The 17,464-nt window shown below is 38.4% G+C and overlaps 1 protein-coding gene across 2 annotated transcripts in view; it reads right to left on the bottom strand.

The window, feature by feature from the left end:
• LOC104091044 (DNA repair protein RAD50) overlaps window positions 1-17,146 on the bottom strand; it is a 34,917-nt gene extending 17,771 nt beyond the window's left edge. The window contains exons 1-14 of one of the 2 annotated variants that reach the window (XM_070201936.1): window positions 16,847-17,146; window positions 15,506-15,592; window positions 15,110-15,277; window positions 9,084-9,259; window positions 7,685-7,799; window positions 6,435-6,663; window positions 6,042-6,220; window positions 5,785-5,955; window positions 4,453-4,557; window positions 4,265-4,372; window positions 3,974-4,185; window positions 3,694-3,786; window positions 1,607-1,734; window positions 948-1,062 (exon numbers count right to left, since the gene is read on the bottom strand). In XM_070201936.1, the coding sequence (XP_070058037.1) occupies window positions 948-1,062; window positions 1,607-1,734; window positions 3,694-3,786; window positions 3,974-4,185; window positions 4,265-4,372; window positions 4,453-4,557; window positions 5,785-5,955; window positions 6,042-6,220; window positions 6,435-6,663; window positions 7,685-7,799; window positions 9,084-9,259; window positions 15,110-15,277; window positions 15,506-15,592; window positions 16,847-16,969 (2,009 nt within the window). In that variant the 5' untranslated portion in view covers window positions 16,970-17,146. The remainder of the gene's footprint in view (window positions 1-947; window positions 1,063-1,606; window positions 1,735-3,693; window positions 3,787-3,973; window positions 4,186-4,264; window positions 4,373-4,452; window positions 4,558-5,784; window positions 5,956-6,041; window positions 6,221-6,434; window positions 6,664-7,684; window positions 7,800-9,083; window positions 9,260-15,109; window positions 15,278-15,505; window positions 15,593-16,846) is intronic. The other variant, XM_070201937.1, reaches the window with a different exon arrangement.
• Between the last annotated feature and the right edge of the window lie 318 nt (window positions 17,147-17,464).

Raw genomic sequence — 17,464 nt, 5'->3', positions numbered from 1 at the left:
TATAGCAGCGCCAACAAAACTTGGAGCTCCTCAATATCCCAATCTTGCATGTTCCTCCTGAATGAGAGGTCCCATACTACCCCCTTCATGCTCCTTGCGAATCTGTTGGACCATCAGTTCTTTCTGGTTTGAAACTCTGAAGACGTGGGGGAAGGAGACCCTCAGAGTATCCTCTCCACACCACCTATGATTCCAAAAGTTGATTCTCCTTCCATCTCCCACCCTGTAAGTGATGTTTCCACTGAATGCTTCCCAATTCTTCATGATGCTCCTCCACATGCCACACCCGAAAGGTGTTGTGATCGCCTTGGTCCTCCAACCCCCTCCCGTTGAGTTGTACTTTTCTACTATGACCTTCCTCCATAGAGCATGCTCTTCTACCCCCGAATCTCCACAACTACTTTCCCATTAAAACTCTGTTAAATTCCCTAAGATCTTTCACTCCAAGTCCACCCCACTTCTTTGGGGAAGTGACTGTCTGCCAATTCACTAGATAAAACTTTCTAGTTCCATCCGCCGCATCCCACGGAAAGTTCCTTTGAAGTCGCTCCAGTTTTTCTGTTAATTCCATGTTTCCCAAAATGGAACAACCACCCAGTATAATCCCACTAGTGGGGTCTGGGGAGGGTAGTGTGTACGCAGACCTTACCCCTACCCTAGGGTAGAGAGACTGTTTCCGGTAGACCCTCGGCTCCCTCCCTCCAAGAACTCCCCACCTTGCTCTTGGGGTGACTCGAACTCACAACCTCTTGATTGGAAGTGGAGGGTGCTCACCACTAGAGCAACCCACTCTTGTCTAAAAAGTGCTTCTCATAGAACCGGTAAGGCAGTAACTCTGAAGAGAAATATAAAACTTAATGTTTCATATATGAGTATTTTAGCAAAAACAGAAACTGTTACAATTGAATATTGGAAGAAGGAATGGAACATTGACCCTTTTGACAAACCTTTTTTGGACATCCCTTTTTTCTTTGGCTGAGTCCATAATTTTGGGATAGGACTCTACACCAGCAAATTCCTGGGCCAGCAACTGGAGCTTTGATTCCAGAAATCTCCTTCTTGCTGCAAGCAGTAGGGGGAGATCTATAAAAGCCCTCTACACAAACAATTATCACCTCAAAGATTAATGGGAAACAAAGGAACTCAAGCTAAGATACTTTATTGAAGAGATTAATTAACTTGCAGAAAAGGAATAAAGAAGGGGAAGAAAAGGCCTCAATACTGCTAATTTGCTTTGTCAACCACCCCTTGCATCCAGCTATATATTGGTTAAATTAATTATCTTTGAAGGACTTAACAAGTAACAATCAGAATTTCTAACTCTGATAGACTTTAAATATGATTCAAAATACAGATTGTGAGTAAATGACTGCTATTGTTTTGATAAGTCAGGAGTGAAATGACTGCTATTCCGAAGTAGTTCTTTAGAAAGAATTTCTCAAACTGTGTCAATAAATATTCACCATATTAACCCATTCAAATAGAATCTTATAAGAAACTTTATTAAGTTGCGAAAAGGAAATTTTCCTAAGAAGCTTTTGAACAATCACTAAGAGAAGACACTATTCCATAAATTAGATTAAAGAAGCTCAGATATGAGCCTTACAGTCCATGTCCTTGTGATATTTGGACAAGTTATGCTTAACTTCTTCTATTTTCATCTGCGACATATTGACCTCCTTCTCGGCTTCGCGGGCTTTGGCACTCAAGTCATCAAACTCTCTCTGGAGCGCCCTGTGCTAGGAAGGTACAGCTTAAAAGAATATCAAAGAGAAACATAAAGATGCACAAACAATGAAGGATAAAGATTCACTGATCACTGTAATGTGAAAAGACTTCTACCTACCTCCAACCAAGAGAGAGAAGTGGTGTTAGGGGATGGGGTTTACTATATCCACAGAGAAAAAAAAGATTCACAGGTATTGTAAACCAAGCAGGGCCATTTTATTAGTAGGATAAAGAATTGAGACCAAGCAGGGCCATCTTATTAGTAGGATAAACCATATCTGCTTTATTTTCTTGAACTACAGAGTTCTTGACCAAAATTTAAGTATTTTGAAGAGTAGCTGAGCAAATAAACTACTATAACTTAGACATAAGCAATCAAAAAGGATGTCAGACAAACTAAGTAACTAAAAGCTACGACATCTGAGGAATAAATAAAGTGTTACTAAAAACAGAATAAACAAATTCAATATTAGACATAGAGGTGTACCCATGATTGTAATTGTGCCGGTGCAAAGCACCTTCCATCCAGAAGACAATTAAAATTGGTGTTTAATCTGATCTCTGTGTCATTATAAAGTGGTTTCATATAAGAACAATTTTAATCTCCTCATGACGAGACTCCTAACAATCTCCGTCTTTTCTTTAATAAGTAATCATTATTCACAGATATAATTGCACCCCAAGAAGGTGTTACAATGTTTATAAAAACTTTATAGTTTAAGCTCTAGGAGTTCATAAGAATTCAAGGATCTTTAACAAGTTAGATGTTGTTTGCACCAAAAGAAGAGTATACAGACTTTTTCTCTCAAGGTTATTAGATATTTACTTCTCTTTCAAAATATCTTGAACTCTAGCCATAATGTCTATCCGATGCAAAGAGGAATAGCATTCTAATATTTCCTTATCTTTTTATGCACTGACTGTCCTCCCACATCCTGAAGCACTCTCCCGAACAGTTAGGCATATTCCACTGGAGTCCAGAGAGATTGAAGATCGTGCTCCATAGATCAGTAGCCAGCTTTCAGTGAGGGAGCAGGTGACTGATTGTCTATTCTTTCTTTTCACACATAAAGCATCTCTTACACTGTTGTATGCACACCTTCATAACCTGGAGTAACACTACTCCTAAGGATGTTACTGGCACCTCATTTGCCTCACAAAGAGTTAGCTCAATATCTGGCTAAGGTCATGTGAGATATGCAGGTTTGAGGAATCCTTACGTTTCCAAAAGAGTTCAACCATTCCAGCTCAAAGCCTTCTTGATCATCATGCTGAAGCTTTTCATTACGAACAGGAGAAGCAGAGGAGATATCAGAACTCTCCCTCCCCCTCTCTCCCCCCACCCCCAAGTCCCTCTGGTGAAACCATTTTGGTCCTCAGACACCAAGCTGTCTATGCCAATTGGCTACACAACGCTTGCCTTCCATGTGACTTCTAAGCATCTCATGCTCCTCCTAGGATGACTTGAACATAAGCAGTATAGTTGTCCACTCTGATCCTTGTCCTAGTTGTTTCAGCTGTTTGACTACCAGACACATATGCATCCTAAGACATCACCTTCTCAGTAATATATAGGGTACAATTAGGGTTCTAGGATTTTAAGTTTTTCCAAAGGAAATATTGAAACTGGGAAAAGAACAGATTATAAAGCCTATGCGACTAAAGTAGGGTATACATATGTCCAGTTGATCAACAATAAAGTACTTACATTTGCATGCATGCACTTTAGCTTTCAACGGGGATCTAATTAGTGCACAATTTAAACAACAAAGGAGAAACATCAAATAATGCACTTTTTGCCCCACAACTGTGGAGTACATTTTCATGTCTGTGTTTTGCTTCGTATCTAACAATAACAGCAGTCACACCTTTGTTTAAAAGCTAAGAATGGTGGTGATCGAACCTCAAGAAAAAAAATCAAAGATTAAATATATTAAGAGTACGCAAGAGATAGGGAAAAAGAACCTTTGTGCCTGAGTAATTTCTTTCTTCAAGTCCTTGTCAGATGGAAGCCTTCCTTTCAATACTCCTTTTACCTTATCCTTGTTATCATCCATTCTGTTAGTTTATTGAAAAAAAGAATTATCACTTATGAACAAAAGAGCATAGCCATAACAAACAAAATAAAAATGTGGCGAAACACTATGAAAAGGAAAAGTGACTTACATCTTTTTTCTGTTTCTACTTTAGCCCTAATAAACACATTAATTGTGGATGAAACACTATGAAGTGAAAAGTTACTTACAGCTTTTTATGTTTCTTCTTGAGAGTTTCCAGCTCTGCCTTCTTAAGAGAGAGCTTAATTCTATCCTCAGACTCATTGGCCATACGATCTTTTTCAGCATGAAGATCTTTAAGTTTTTGGTCTATGGTGAACATCTCAGTCTGCTTTTGCCTTATGTTTGAGTCAAATTCTCTTTCTGCAAGCTGCTTAGACTTTCTCTCGCATTCAATTTGCTGAAAGAACAAAGATGTGTTAGCCACATAACCAAATGTTCATCAAAAAGAGTTGAAATATTAAGCAGAGACATCAAACCATTTTCTTCTCTCTCTCATCAAGATGAGCCATATTAACATTAGAAATCTCACGTTCAAACTCATTACGCTCATTCTCCTTCTCTTCAATACGCTTCAAAATGCCATTCTGCAGAGACGGAACCAAAAAAAAAGTGTAAAAATGCCGCATCATTAACATACCAACCAATGTTACCCATAAGAATAAACCTTAATATCTGCTCTAGCCAGTTTTTGCGCCTCCTTTTCATTCCAGAGGTTATTTGCAATTTCGTATTGATTCCACGCAGCTGCAATTTCTGCCTCATTTGATTCCTACAACAACATTACTCCAAGCGAAAGTTAGCTTCTTCATATGAAAGTTTAGACGAAGCAAAGTATGAGCGAGCATGACAGATGTCAGGTATTGCTTTTCTATGTTTCAGAGAAAGTAATTACAAAGTTGAGAGCATGAAGCACCTAATTTTTACAGTTAAACGCTGATATCTATGTCTCGCGATATCCATTTTATCAGATACATAAAGTAGTCTCATTGAAGGGAACATTTTTAGAGCCAAGTATAATTCGACACTCAAGAGAATCTGCGGCAGCAGATATAGAGAAGTCAACTAGACTAAGTAGCTGGACATGGCATAGGGATCCAACAATCCAGCTGGTATCCCATTGCGGATCTAGCGGTCCAAATTAAAGTGGGTTTTCCAAAATACATGCTGCTGTTTGAGACAGAAAAACAGAAGTTGACTGGTAATCACAAACCTAAGAACATTGAGAGTAAGGGTCTCATGACTCTTACCCAAGAAAAGAATCAGAATTGACAAAATGAGAAGCGAGAGAAGAGAAAAACTGTTTGTCCTGATGGTCAAACTTAATATAAAAGAGCTCCAGCTCCTTGTACAGGAGTTTACTACTTTAATAAGGTATATTAACTTATCTACAAGGATCCTGTTTAATATGAGAATTTTAGATATCCGACACACATAGGTATAATGAATCTGGACATAATCTCGACGAGCAAATAGGTTAAAGACTCAAGTTTTCCACGTAGATGCTCGATTCTCATAACTAACAGTTCCTCGGTAAACTAGTATGCTAACTGGCTATCTGAACAAACAAAGCAAGGGAAGACAAGTTCAGAATGGATTTTCTCATGAATGAAGTGACAATCAATCTTGACATGTTTGGCCCTTTCCTGGAATGCAGGGTTGGACGCAAGATAAATCTAATAATAGACCCAACGATGACTATTTTAAGTTTAAAGCGAAAAATTAATGACAAACAAGATAAATTCAATAAATACTTCCAAACCTGAACATCATATTAAGGAAGACTTGATACTCACACAGCAGCAAGACTTACACACTTAAAGACACAAGTATATGCCATTGGATAGAAACATGAATAACAGAAATGAAACAAAAGAGAAGGGCATTAAGCCTCGCAACATAGCTGAATCAAAGTAAAATAAATCTTAAACTGACAAGTTAAAACAACATAGCATGTCTAAATATATGTATATATAGTCTGGTACAGTGAAAGAACCACCTTTTTATCTTGTAAATCCTTATCAAGATGTGCTAATCGTAGTTTTATACGATTCATTAAATTCAATGCGACATCATCACTGAGCGGCCCACTTGGAACAGCACCTAAGTTATGTCTGTCAAAAAGCTTCCTGATAGTGACGTCTCTTTCATTCTTTAACACCGCAAGAGCCTAAGGCACAAAAATTTAAAAGAAAGGTAAGCAAGACGCGGGAGAACTTTAAGAAATCAACCAGCACATAGGCCGAGGGAAATTACTTCAGCCTCAGCTTGAAGCTTGCTGATCTCCACGATATAGTCTGTTATGGACTGCTTGAGAAGGGAACTCTTTGTCTCTGAGTCATTCATTTCCCTCTCCAACTTGCTAATTTTCGATTCCAGAAGCGCTATCCTTTCATCAAACTTTGTTTTCCATTCACTCAGCTCTTCATCAGTGTCTAGCAATTCAAAAGTGAAAATATTTGAAAATATCAATTTTTACAAAAAGTACTTCAGTGGGCAAACATGCACACATACACAAAATAAGAATTTACTTCAGGATATTAACAACATGAATGATGTTCAGCTTGATGTCTAAATGTCTAATATGATTTGTGCATCGCTTCTGTGCCGAAAGAATAAATATATATCAGTATATTCCTTTCAGTAAACCTTCATTCTCCTCTGTAAGTGCAGCATACTGTTTTTCCTGTTCCTTGAACAATGTTTTCCTTTCAGCAGTTTTGGTGGCTATCTCTCGCTGCAATTGATGAAGGTCCTTTAAAGTTGCTTCAGCATGGTGGATCTTACTCTCTAGAGTCTGAATCTCTTTTTCAAGCTCCTCCATCTGACTTTTCAGTGACTCTGTTTTCTCTTTATCTTGGGCGATGCTTTCCCGCAACTAGATTAAAAGACAAGATCAAATTACTATCGTTTTAAAATGTAGCATTCGTTTAACTAGTGCAGTCCTCAACTAAAGTCAAAAACAGTATTGATATCAGAATTACAGGTTCACATTGCTCTATGGTTAGAAAACAACTATGATCAAAACATCATGGTATTAATATCTGGAAGATCACAGAAAATATAAAAGTGTATGTACATTTCGAAGCCACAACAAAACTCAAAACCAAGATTAAGCATTAAAGAAAACTTCAGTCAAAAGCTTTTACGCTGGCTCTCTACAATCCTTCTTGTTTCTAGTTTACACATACAGGAACAACGATCCCTTGGGGTAATAAGGAGAAGAATCTATCTGCTCACAGCAGAGTAAGAGGAGGAGCAGGGAACAGGCCCACTTGCCACGAGCTGAAAGACAGAAGCAAAGTTTTGACATAACAAGCAGATCATTCACAAAAAAAACTGACATAACAGGCAGAGGTATTCCTGTTCATTAGAAATCTTTTTATGGAGTGGACGGCAGTATCAATATATGACAGCGCAGTCATGAAGATGGTGGTGCTTATTAACAGGCCTTCAACAAAAGATCTGCCAAATGGCATTTCCAAAAGTGGGGACTGATCTCGATAACTTATCAACCATGCTCAAATATCCACAATGAATGCCTCTTGGTTTTTAGGATAGGAAATTTCTCTTGAAATTCTTCTTGGTAGGAAATTTATTTATTTTTAATGACAAAGTGGGGTGAATTTCTCTTTGTTTTGCTAAATTATCGCGCCTAAAATTCAATTATAGTTCCTCCATTTTCAAGCAACAGGATCTAACATCATAAATTAATGAGTAATATGCAACATCAACTGATCAACAAGCATAAGTTTTATCAACTCTATTGAACTAGGAACAAGGAAAAAACTGATTTAAGTGATAGCTTCTAGAAGTTTGGACTTTGGACAACTGCCTGAGTGAATAAAAAGGAGAAGAGAGGAAAAAAACACATTTTTCAATAGAGGTCACTTCAGAACCTTGTAAGCAGCATCTTTCAATGTCTGAAGATTCTCCAGTTTCAACTTATATGTCTTTATTTCTTGAGCTTGATCCTTGTGAAGCTTTTTAATAACTTCCAACGCCTTTGTGTACCTAAACAGTAAAAATAAAGTACAATTTAACTTACAGAAGGAAAAATGTAAGTGTGCCCATTAGCTCGATATCTCAAGGACTAAACAACTCTGAACATTGAGTAATCAACTTTTTAGCATTTGGATAGAAACCAAACAAATATACACCAAGCAAGAAAAATTGAAAAAAAAAAATGCAAGAAAAACTTTGTCCCTACTCCCTTGTACCAGAAAACCCATATTCCCTATGTAAAGCCAGCTAAACCACTGCACATCAGAAATTGCCATTGCATGGAAATCACCTACCTATTTACACCATAATCCTAATCAAAAGACCCCTAACACACAGAGAGATGCAGTTATATCTTGACAGACTTGAGCATCACAATCAGACAGCATCTCAACTCTCAAGAAACAACGACATTTTGGGCAGATGCTCAACGACTTATGTGTTTAAAGATAAAAATGGGTTGTTCCACTATAGGATGATGAACTAAGCTTTGAATCAGCAGCAAGAAAGACGCGTTTAATTTTTTATTAAAAATAACCATAAAAGCAAAATGTTTCCGAGATAATCATTCTACGTACTCATTAAGCACCAAACTTAGTGAAAAGCTTACTCCAGATGTCATGATTCTGGTATCAAGCTCAAAATCTCATACTAATTTCAAATCCTGACGATGATGCTCAATAAGTGGTTAACAAATACCCTTCTTTTGTAGAGACCAAGCTAGTAAGTTTTGACAGCACTGAGACATGCACGGGTCCAGGTAAACCCACTAAACCTTAGATATTCTAACTTGAGAACTGTGGACCAAGAATGCAGCTTAAATAGTGTCAAATTCAGGAATCCAAAAGAATCCTACCCAGAGAATTCTAAGCATTGGTATCTCCAGCAACTTGCGGAAATTCATACAGATGAACTTGGATTAGATTCAAACAGCATTAAACGGGGGAAGACTGACGATTCTATTCCAGATTTTGTGCATCTTTTGCGTAAAGAGAGCGTACTAACTGGTGGATATGTGATTCTTGCCCCCTTGATACCTTTCCCCGGTTAAAAGTTTATGATGATCATAACAACATGGAGTAAATGCAAAAAGAAGAACGTTAGAAGGCTGAGGCAGGGCCGCAGGGACTAGTCTTCTTTTCAATGTTCTTGACCGAGTAAAATGATGATAGGCTAAAATTTCATGCATATTCAAGAAAGAATATAACTATACCGGATGATACAGAAGAATACATCTTTCCAACACAAACTCTATTGATAATGAATGAAATATCCATTATTGAAAACATGAATTACCTAGTAGCGGAGAAAATATCATCAAACTTCTTTTTCAGTGTAGAAGGATCTTGCAATGGCCAGTTTGCCTCATCTTGGTGAACAAAGATCACATTTTCAAGAATGGCCTTTGAGACACCCATGAGAGCAGGGATTTCTCGGTCCATATCGGCACATCTATAGCTTAGGCAAACTTTCTGCAAGTAAATAAGCTAAGAATTCAGGAAAGAAACTTTTTCCCTGCCAAACCATTAGTTCTTACTGCTTGAATAGAAGTCTAAGCCTCTCCTATCACCCTAAGCAAATCTAAGAGCTTTTTTTTTTATCAGTAAGCAAAATCCTAAGAGCTATAGTTGGATATGATGCAGTATGCTTCAAACAGGAAATTGTGAGAAGGCACGGGAGAAAATATGTTATTGATATATTGAATGAATGAATAATACTACACAAGAGGTCCTTATTTATAGCTATACTATACAAGGACATACTACTCCTCTACCAATGTGGGACAATACTACACTATATACATGCTGTAAATTAACACTCCCCCTCAAGCCGGTGCATACAAATCATATGTACCGAGCTTGTTACATATATAACTAATACGAGGACCAGTGAGAGACTTGGTGAAAATATCTGCAAGTTGATCATTTGACCTCACAAACTTTGTAGCAATCTCTCCTGAAAGTATCTTTTCTCTGACGAAGTGACAATCAATCTCAATGTGTTTAGTTCTCTCATGGAACACCGGATTTGATGCAATATGAAGGGCAGCTTGATTATCGCACACAAGTTCCATCCGACTGATTTCACCAAATTTCAACTCCTTGAGCAATTGTTTGGTCCAGACTAGCTCACATGTTGCCATAGCCATTGCTCGATATTCTGCTTCTGCACTAGACCGAGCAACTACATTCTGTTTCTTGCTCTTCCAGGACACCAAATTTCCTCCTACTAAAACACAATATCCAGACGTAGAACGTCTATCAGAAGGTGATCCTGCCCAATCAGCATCTGAGTATCCAATGATCTGCTCATGACCTCGATCCTCAAAGAGTAACCCTTTGCCTGGAGCCGATTTTATATATCGAATAATGCGGACAACTGCATCCCAATGACTATCACAGGGAGAATTCATAAACTGACTTACAACACTCACAGGATAGGAAATGTCAGGTCTAGTCACTGTGAGATAATTTAATTTTCCAACCAGCCGCCTATAGCTTGCAGGATGGCTAAGCGGCTCCCCCTGTCCTGGCATAAGTTTAGAATTCGGATCCATCGGAGTGTCAACAGGTCTGCAACCTATCATCCCGGTCTCTTCAAGAATGTCTAAAGCATATTTTCTTTGAGAAATAACAATACTTGAGCTAGACTGGGCAACCTCAATACCCAGAAAGTACTTCAATCTGCCTAGATCCTTAGTTTGGAAGTGCTGGAAGAGATGTTGCTTCAGATTGGTAATACCATCCTGATCATTGCCAGTAATAACAATATCATCAACATAGACTACCAGATAAATACAGAGACTTGAAGCAGAGTGCCGATAAAACACAGAGTGATCATCTTCACTACGAATCATGCCAAACTCCTGGATAACCATGCTGAACTTACCAAACCAGGCACGAGGAGACTGCTTTAGACCATAAAGTGACCGACGCAAGCGACATACAAGGCCACGAGACTCCCCCTGAGCAACAAAACCAGGTGGTTGCTCCATATAAACCTCATCCTCAAGATCACCGTGAAGAAAGGCATTTTTAATGTCCAGCTGATAGAGGGGCCAATGACGAACCGCAGCCATGGATAGAAAAAGGCGGACTGAAGCCACTTTAGCCACGGGAGAGAAGGTATCACTGTAATCGAGCCCAAATATCTGAGTATATCCTTTGGCAACAAGACGGGCCTTAAGTCGATCAATCTGTCCATCGGGACCAACTTTGACTGCATAAACCCAACGACAACCAACAGTAGATTTACCTGAGGGAAGAGGAACAAGCTCCCAAGTACCACTTGTATAAAGCAGACATCTCGTCACTCATAGCTTGTCGCCATCCTGGATGAGACAACGCTTCACCTGTAGACTTAGGGATGGAAACCGAGGACAAAGAAGATATAAAAGCATAATGGGGAGATGACAGACGATGATAGCTCAAACCGACATAATGAGGATTAGGATTAAGTGTGGTCAGTATACCTTTCCGAAGTGCAATCGGTGTACTAGGAGCAGGGTCCGCAGCAGGAGCAGGGTCAGGTGCAGGACGAGAACCAGTTGGGCCTGATGGAGGACGCAAACGACGATGATAAGTCAAGACTGGTGTTCCTGTGGCCGGGGAACTAGGGGGAACAACACTAGACTCCTCAACGGTTGGTATGGATGAAACCTCTGTGGTCGAAGGTGGAGGAGGAGCTATAGTAAACTCCTCAAAGGTCGGTATAGGTAAGACCTCAGATATATCATGGTGGTCAGCCGAGGTAAAGAAAGGTTTAGACTCAAAAAATGTGACGTCAGCTGACATAAGGTACCTACGAAGATCTGGAGAATAACAACGATATCCCTTCTGAACACGAGAATAACCAAGGAAGACACACTTGAGAGCACGGGGAGCTAACTTATCTTTCCCAGGGGCTAAGTTATGAACAAAACACGTGCTCCCAAAAACACGAGGTGGAAGAGAGTATAAGGGTGACTGGGGAAACAATACTGAATGCGGAATCTGATTCTTGATGGGAGATGAAGGCATCCGATTAATCAAATAACAAGCTGTGAGAACTGCATCGCCCCAAAAACGCAACGGAACACGAGATTCAATTAGAAGTGTGCGAGCAGTCTCAATAAGGTGCCTATTCTTTCTCTCAGCAACCCCATTTTGCTGAGGGGTATAAGGACAAGATGTCTGATGAATAATTCCCTTAGAAGTCATAAACTGCTGAAATTGAGAAGATAAATATTCTAAGGCATTATCACTGCGAAAAATGCGAATAGAAACACCAAATTGGTTTTTGATTTCAGCACAGAAACTCTGGAATATAGAAAATAACTCAGAACGATCTTTCATTAAGAAAAGCCAAGTACATCTTGAATAATCATCAATGAAACTGACAAAGTAACGAAATCCCAAGGATGAACTGACTCTACTAGGACCCCATATATCAGAATGAACTAAGGAGAAGACAGACTCTGCATGACTCTCAACACTACGCGAAAAGGAGGCTCGGGTATGTTTCCCAAGTTGACACGACTCACAATCTAATGTAGACAAACTAGATAAACTAGGCACCATCTTCTGAAGTTTGGATAAACTCGGATGTCCTAAACGTCTGTGGATTAGATCTGGAGGATCTGTAACTAGACATGTTGTGGAAGGACTGAGTGAGTTAAGGTAGTAAAGGCCTTCTGATTCACGTCCTGTACCAATTGTCTGTCCCGTACTGCGGTCCTGCATAATAAAAGAATCGTCAATAAAATATATACCACAATGGAGGGCACGAGTCAAACGACTAACAGATGCAAGACTAAAAGGACGGCCAGGGACATAAAGAACGGAATCTAGGGTGATAGAAGACAAGGGATTAGCTTGTCCAACTCCTTTTGCCTTAGTTTGACATCCATTGGCTAAAGTAACAGTGGGAAGAGACTGTGAATATACAATATTTGACAAAAGTGATATATTACCAGAGATGTGATCAGAAGCGCCGGAGTCCATGACCCATGGGCCAAGAGTGCTAGACTGGGAAACACAAGCAAAAGAATTACCAGAAACAGAAGTATCAGTCTGAGCAACTGAGGCTACTTGTGGAGATGTCTGCTTACTTGCTCGATACTGAAGGAGCTCATTATATTCTTCTTTAGATAAAGAAAATCCTTGGTTACCTGGAGTCTCGGTCTGAGCAATGTAAGCATTTTTGGGTGGACGACCATGTAAGGAATAACACATTTCACGAGTGTATCCAAGTTTGTGACAATAAGAACACTTGGGTCTAGATCTTCCAAAACTACCTCCTCCTCGTCTATGCTCCATAGTTTGAGATGCCCGAACATCCATTGTCTGGGATGCAAGAACAGAGGAATCAAGTATCTGTGATGAGATCACTGTTGGACTTGGTGCTGCAGCAAGGCGGAGTAATCGAGAGAATAATTCATCAACTGTCGGGACAGACGAACTAGCCAAAATCTGGTCGCGTACTGAATCAAGATCATTAGGAAGTCCAGCGAGGGTAAAAACGAGAAACATCTTTTGTCGCTGCTCTTGTTATTTTTCCACACTAGCCGAAACTGGCATCAACTTCTCAAATTCCTCTATGACTGCCTGTACTTGACCCAAGTAAGTAGACATATCCAATTCCTGCTTCTTTAAGTTTGTCATCCGTGATATCACATCATAGAAGCGAGATATGTCATTAGTGTATAAGGTGCGTGCCTTTGCCCAAACCAAATAACATGTCTGGAATGGACGAAACAAGGGCATCAACTTGGAATCAATAGATCGCCACAAGATGCTACATAACTGAGCATCGATTTTTGCCCAAAGTGCTATTGCCTTTTCATCTCCATCGCTAGACTGTTTGATTAGATGATCTTGAACACCTTGACCTCTACACCATAAATCGACAGATGAAGCCCAAGCTAAGTAGTTTGAACCTCCCATTAAAGGTTCCGAGGTAATAATAGCACTAGAGTTTCCAGAACTCATGTTTCTAGACCCAAAAGCATCAAATCCCAAAGACATTGTTGCAAATTATTGCCAAATAGGAGAAAGAATCAATTGTAATCCACTGAAACAGTGTACGGAAACACAGAAACAGATTACTGAAAACTGTAGCTGCCGGAATCTACTGTAGCTGTCTGAATAGTACTGTAGCTGCCGGAAAAAACTCAAAGTTGTCGGAATGAAATGAAAACAGTAGGGGTAGGATCGGAATTACCAGGCGACCCAACTGTTCTGAAGGAAGATTTTCAAAAAATGGCCGGAAGTGGTCGTACGCGCCGGCGCGTGAGCTCACGCGCGTGAGCTTTTGGTGGCGCGTGGAGGCGCGTGAGGCTGCTTCTGCCGGAGTTGTTCACTGGGGTTTGGTCGCCGGACAGTGACGACTCTTGTGGTAGTGTTGGATTTTGCACAACACTGACAGAAATGAAGCAGATAGAAAACAACCTTAAAAAAATACTGATTTCTCTTTCCCGGAATCGCTGGAATTTATGCACAGCGATAAGTCTCTCACAATTGCTCTGATACCATGTGAGAAGGCACGGGAGAAAATATGTTATTGATATATTGAATGAATGAATAATACTACACAAGAGGTCCTTATTTATAGCTATACTATACAAGGACATACTACTCCTCTACCAATGTGGGACAATACTACACTATATACATGCTGTAAATTAACAGAAATGACAAACAATATCACAGGACAAATATAAGAGGAGAGGGAAACAAAGGAGAAAATTTAATCTGGCTCACAAATAGTCTTTTTTCATAGATTGTACAAAAATACAAATTACAATTGCCCCTGTGAGAACGAAAAAGGAAAAGAAAAGGATGGTGTACCAATGCCAAGAAATAAAGATATGCTTGAGAGCTCTATGACTCATTACAACTCCTCCCTGTGTGCAAAATTACCCTCACTTCAACCCCAATGTTGACAGGCTTAAGTCCTTCCTTCAACGAATTAAACTGATGAAAAACTTTATAAGATTGTTATCAATTTCACGTACAAATTTAATAGAGCCAACCCTTTGATCAATATTTTATTTATTAGTTATTTTTAGAACATTATCGCTAGCAAATCATGCATTCGATTGTCTTTATATATCCTCATCACATGTATATATGTGTACCTCAACATTCTTATTTGATCTATATGAACACAAAGATAACTATCATTGCCCTTGAAGGTCAAATTTACGTATTCACCAGCCATATAACCTTGGCTAACTCTACTATCCTGTTAGTTCATCTCCAAATCAGAGAAAATATCAAAATCAAGAATCCATGGACAAAAAAAAAATTGACCAAAAAAAGCATCATATAAATTAGTGATACCTCTCCAGTGTGAGGATTGATAGTCTGTAGTACGCTCTCAATGGCCTTGTACTCCATCTTTGTTGCCTTTTGAGTTAGCTGAAAAGACCTAATGCACACCACATCTTTCCCTGCTGCTGTCTTGAACCGCAGCTTTATCTGCCCCTTTGTCTCTGTCTCTCCAGCCACCTTCACCACCACAGGATTCAGGTATTAATAACAACTTTAAATAACATAAACATAAGATAACTAAAACAAACTATCCGGTTCATATCAGCTATGGGATCATTGACTGGTTTTTTGGATAAACTGCTACTTTAAACATGATTTTAAACTTTTGGTTGACTAGTGATATTGGAACTCGGTCATTAAAAATTTTATGTACTCCTTCTCAAGTAAGTCAAAGGAGATGAGCACCTTAGGGTCATGGATGAAGCTATGACCAGAGCGAGCATTTGGTGGCATCTCACCAGTGCAGGCAACCTTCAAGCACTCAATTATAGTCTGCTCACAGCAAGAAAAAATAATTATAAAAGAAACGAATATACAAATTACTCTGCCTACGGAAAACATTTTTTTTTATCAGATGATGGTCATCTTCAACTACTCAACTGGAGTCTACCCAGAGATATCCAAATTGAAAATCATAGAAAAGTTCTGATAAATGCAAAGGACAATTAAGTTGTGGACTTTAGCGAAGTAAGGCGCTAATGAAGAAAAACTTAAAATATATACTCAATGCATGAATAAGTAATTACAAGCGCAAACAACAACTAGTTGAACAAAGAATTGAAAACTTTCTTTCTGATTCAAAAAATTGAAATATTATAATTAAACCAAATTATAAAGTAGAAAACATGCTTAAATTTTTTAATGATCACATTTTCTTACCTAAATATAATTTCTTATAGCTAATCACTAAAAAATTCACCAATAAAGATTAGTTAACAATTGATACATATTTTCCAAATATAGCTTGCACTAAAGCGCCTAATCGAGACGAAGTGCCCAACCTGATCTTCACCTAGATTCAAGCAAAACCTTTAATTTGTATTTCATCTATAAATAACTTTTGATTTTAGCTATATAGACGAGCCAAATAATATTAGTACAAATAATACAACTAATCCAATACTGATGGGGTAAGGCACAATTAATCCTTGCAAATGACAAACTTTGATGTTACAAGGAATAAGATAGTATTCCTTATTCCATAAATAACTAATATGAACACATTGCCTCGCATTAACAAGGAAAGAAACCGATCGACAACTGAACACAAAAGAAATGGAAAACGTAAAAGAAATAACAACTCATATATAGCACTGCCTCTTCCCTAGACCATGAATGCAAACAAGGCACCAAACAGAACTGAAAATCCAACAACCACTTTGCTCATGGTGCCAAAAACTTCAGAGGCTGAAACTAATTGCATTCACTAACCGAAACGTGTATAAAATGCATATAATACACATATATACAAAAATATATACATTTTGTAGGCTATATTTTTGGAAGCACCTAAAAATATACATTCCTATAAAACTTTTTTACACCACAGGTGCATAGAACTTAACTTACACTAAAATAAAATCAAAAATAGAATTAAAAAAGAAAATACAGGAATGGAGTTGAGCAACAAAATCATGCGACGAATAAAACCTAATGAACAAACATTTTATGCAGAAATTACACTGACATGGAAAAAAAATACCAATTCAAGTACGTAAATAGAGTGAGTTAAGAGTAGCGATTTACGGTTTTTCCAGCGCCATTAGGGCCGACGATGAGCGTTAATGGCCTGAAAAAAGTGATGACGTTTTTGTTCTCAGGGTCAAAGCTCCGTATGCCTTTTATAAGCATTTTATCTACAGTGCTCATCTTTGTTTACTTCTGCAGCTGCGATTGCAGCCGGAGTTTCGTGTAGTACAGTTTTTATAGTGGAGATTTTGCTATGCCGAGAAGTTGAAATGAAAATTTTGTTGTTGAAAAAGGGAAAAGGAAATTTTTGGTCAGTTGGGGACTTGGGGTTTTAATAAAGAGGGAAAAGGGAGGGAGAGAAAGGGTTTAGCGGGCGTTTGGACATAATTGTAAAATTCCAAAATAGGGCAAAAAAAAATAAAAAAAAAAAAAAGTCAAAATGGTATTTGAAATTTAGAGTTGTGTTTATACATGAATATAACTTTGGATTGTTTTTGAAATTTTGTGAGTGATTTGAGTGAAAATTTTGAAAAATAACTTTTTGGAGTTTTTCAAAATGCATCTTCAAGTGAAAATTTGAAATTTTATGAACAAACGTTGATTTCGAAAAAAAATGAAATTATTTTGAAAAAAAAGGAAAAATTTTCTTATGTCCAAACGGGCTCTTAATAAAAC

The sequence above is a fragment of the Nicotiana tomentosiformis genome, chromosome 5 (genome assembly GCF_000390325.3).
Source record: "Nicotiana tomentosiformis chromosome 5, ASM39032v3, whole genome shotgun sequence".
NCBI classification, from domain to species: Eukaryota; Viridiplantae; Streptophyta; class Magnoliopsida; order Solanales; family Solanaceae; genus Nicotiana; species Nicotiana tomentosiformis.
The sequence above is the reverse complement of the archived record's forward strand: the minus strand, read 5'-3'. Positions and strand labels throughout refer to the sequence as shown.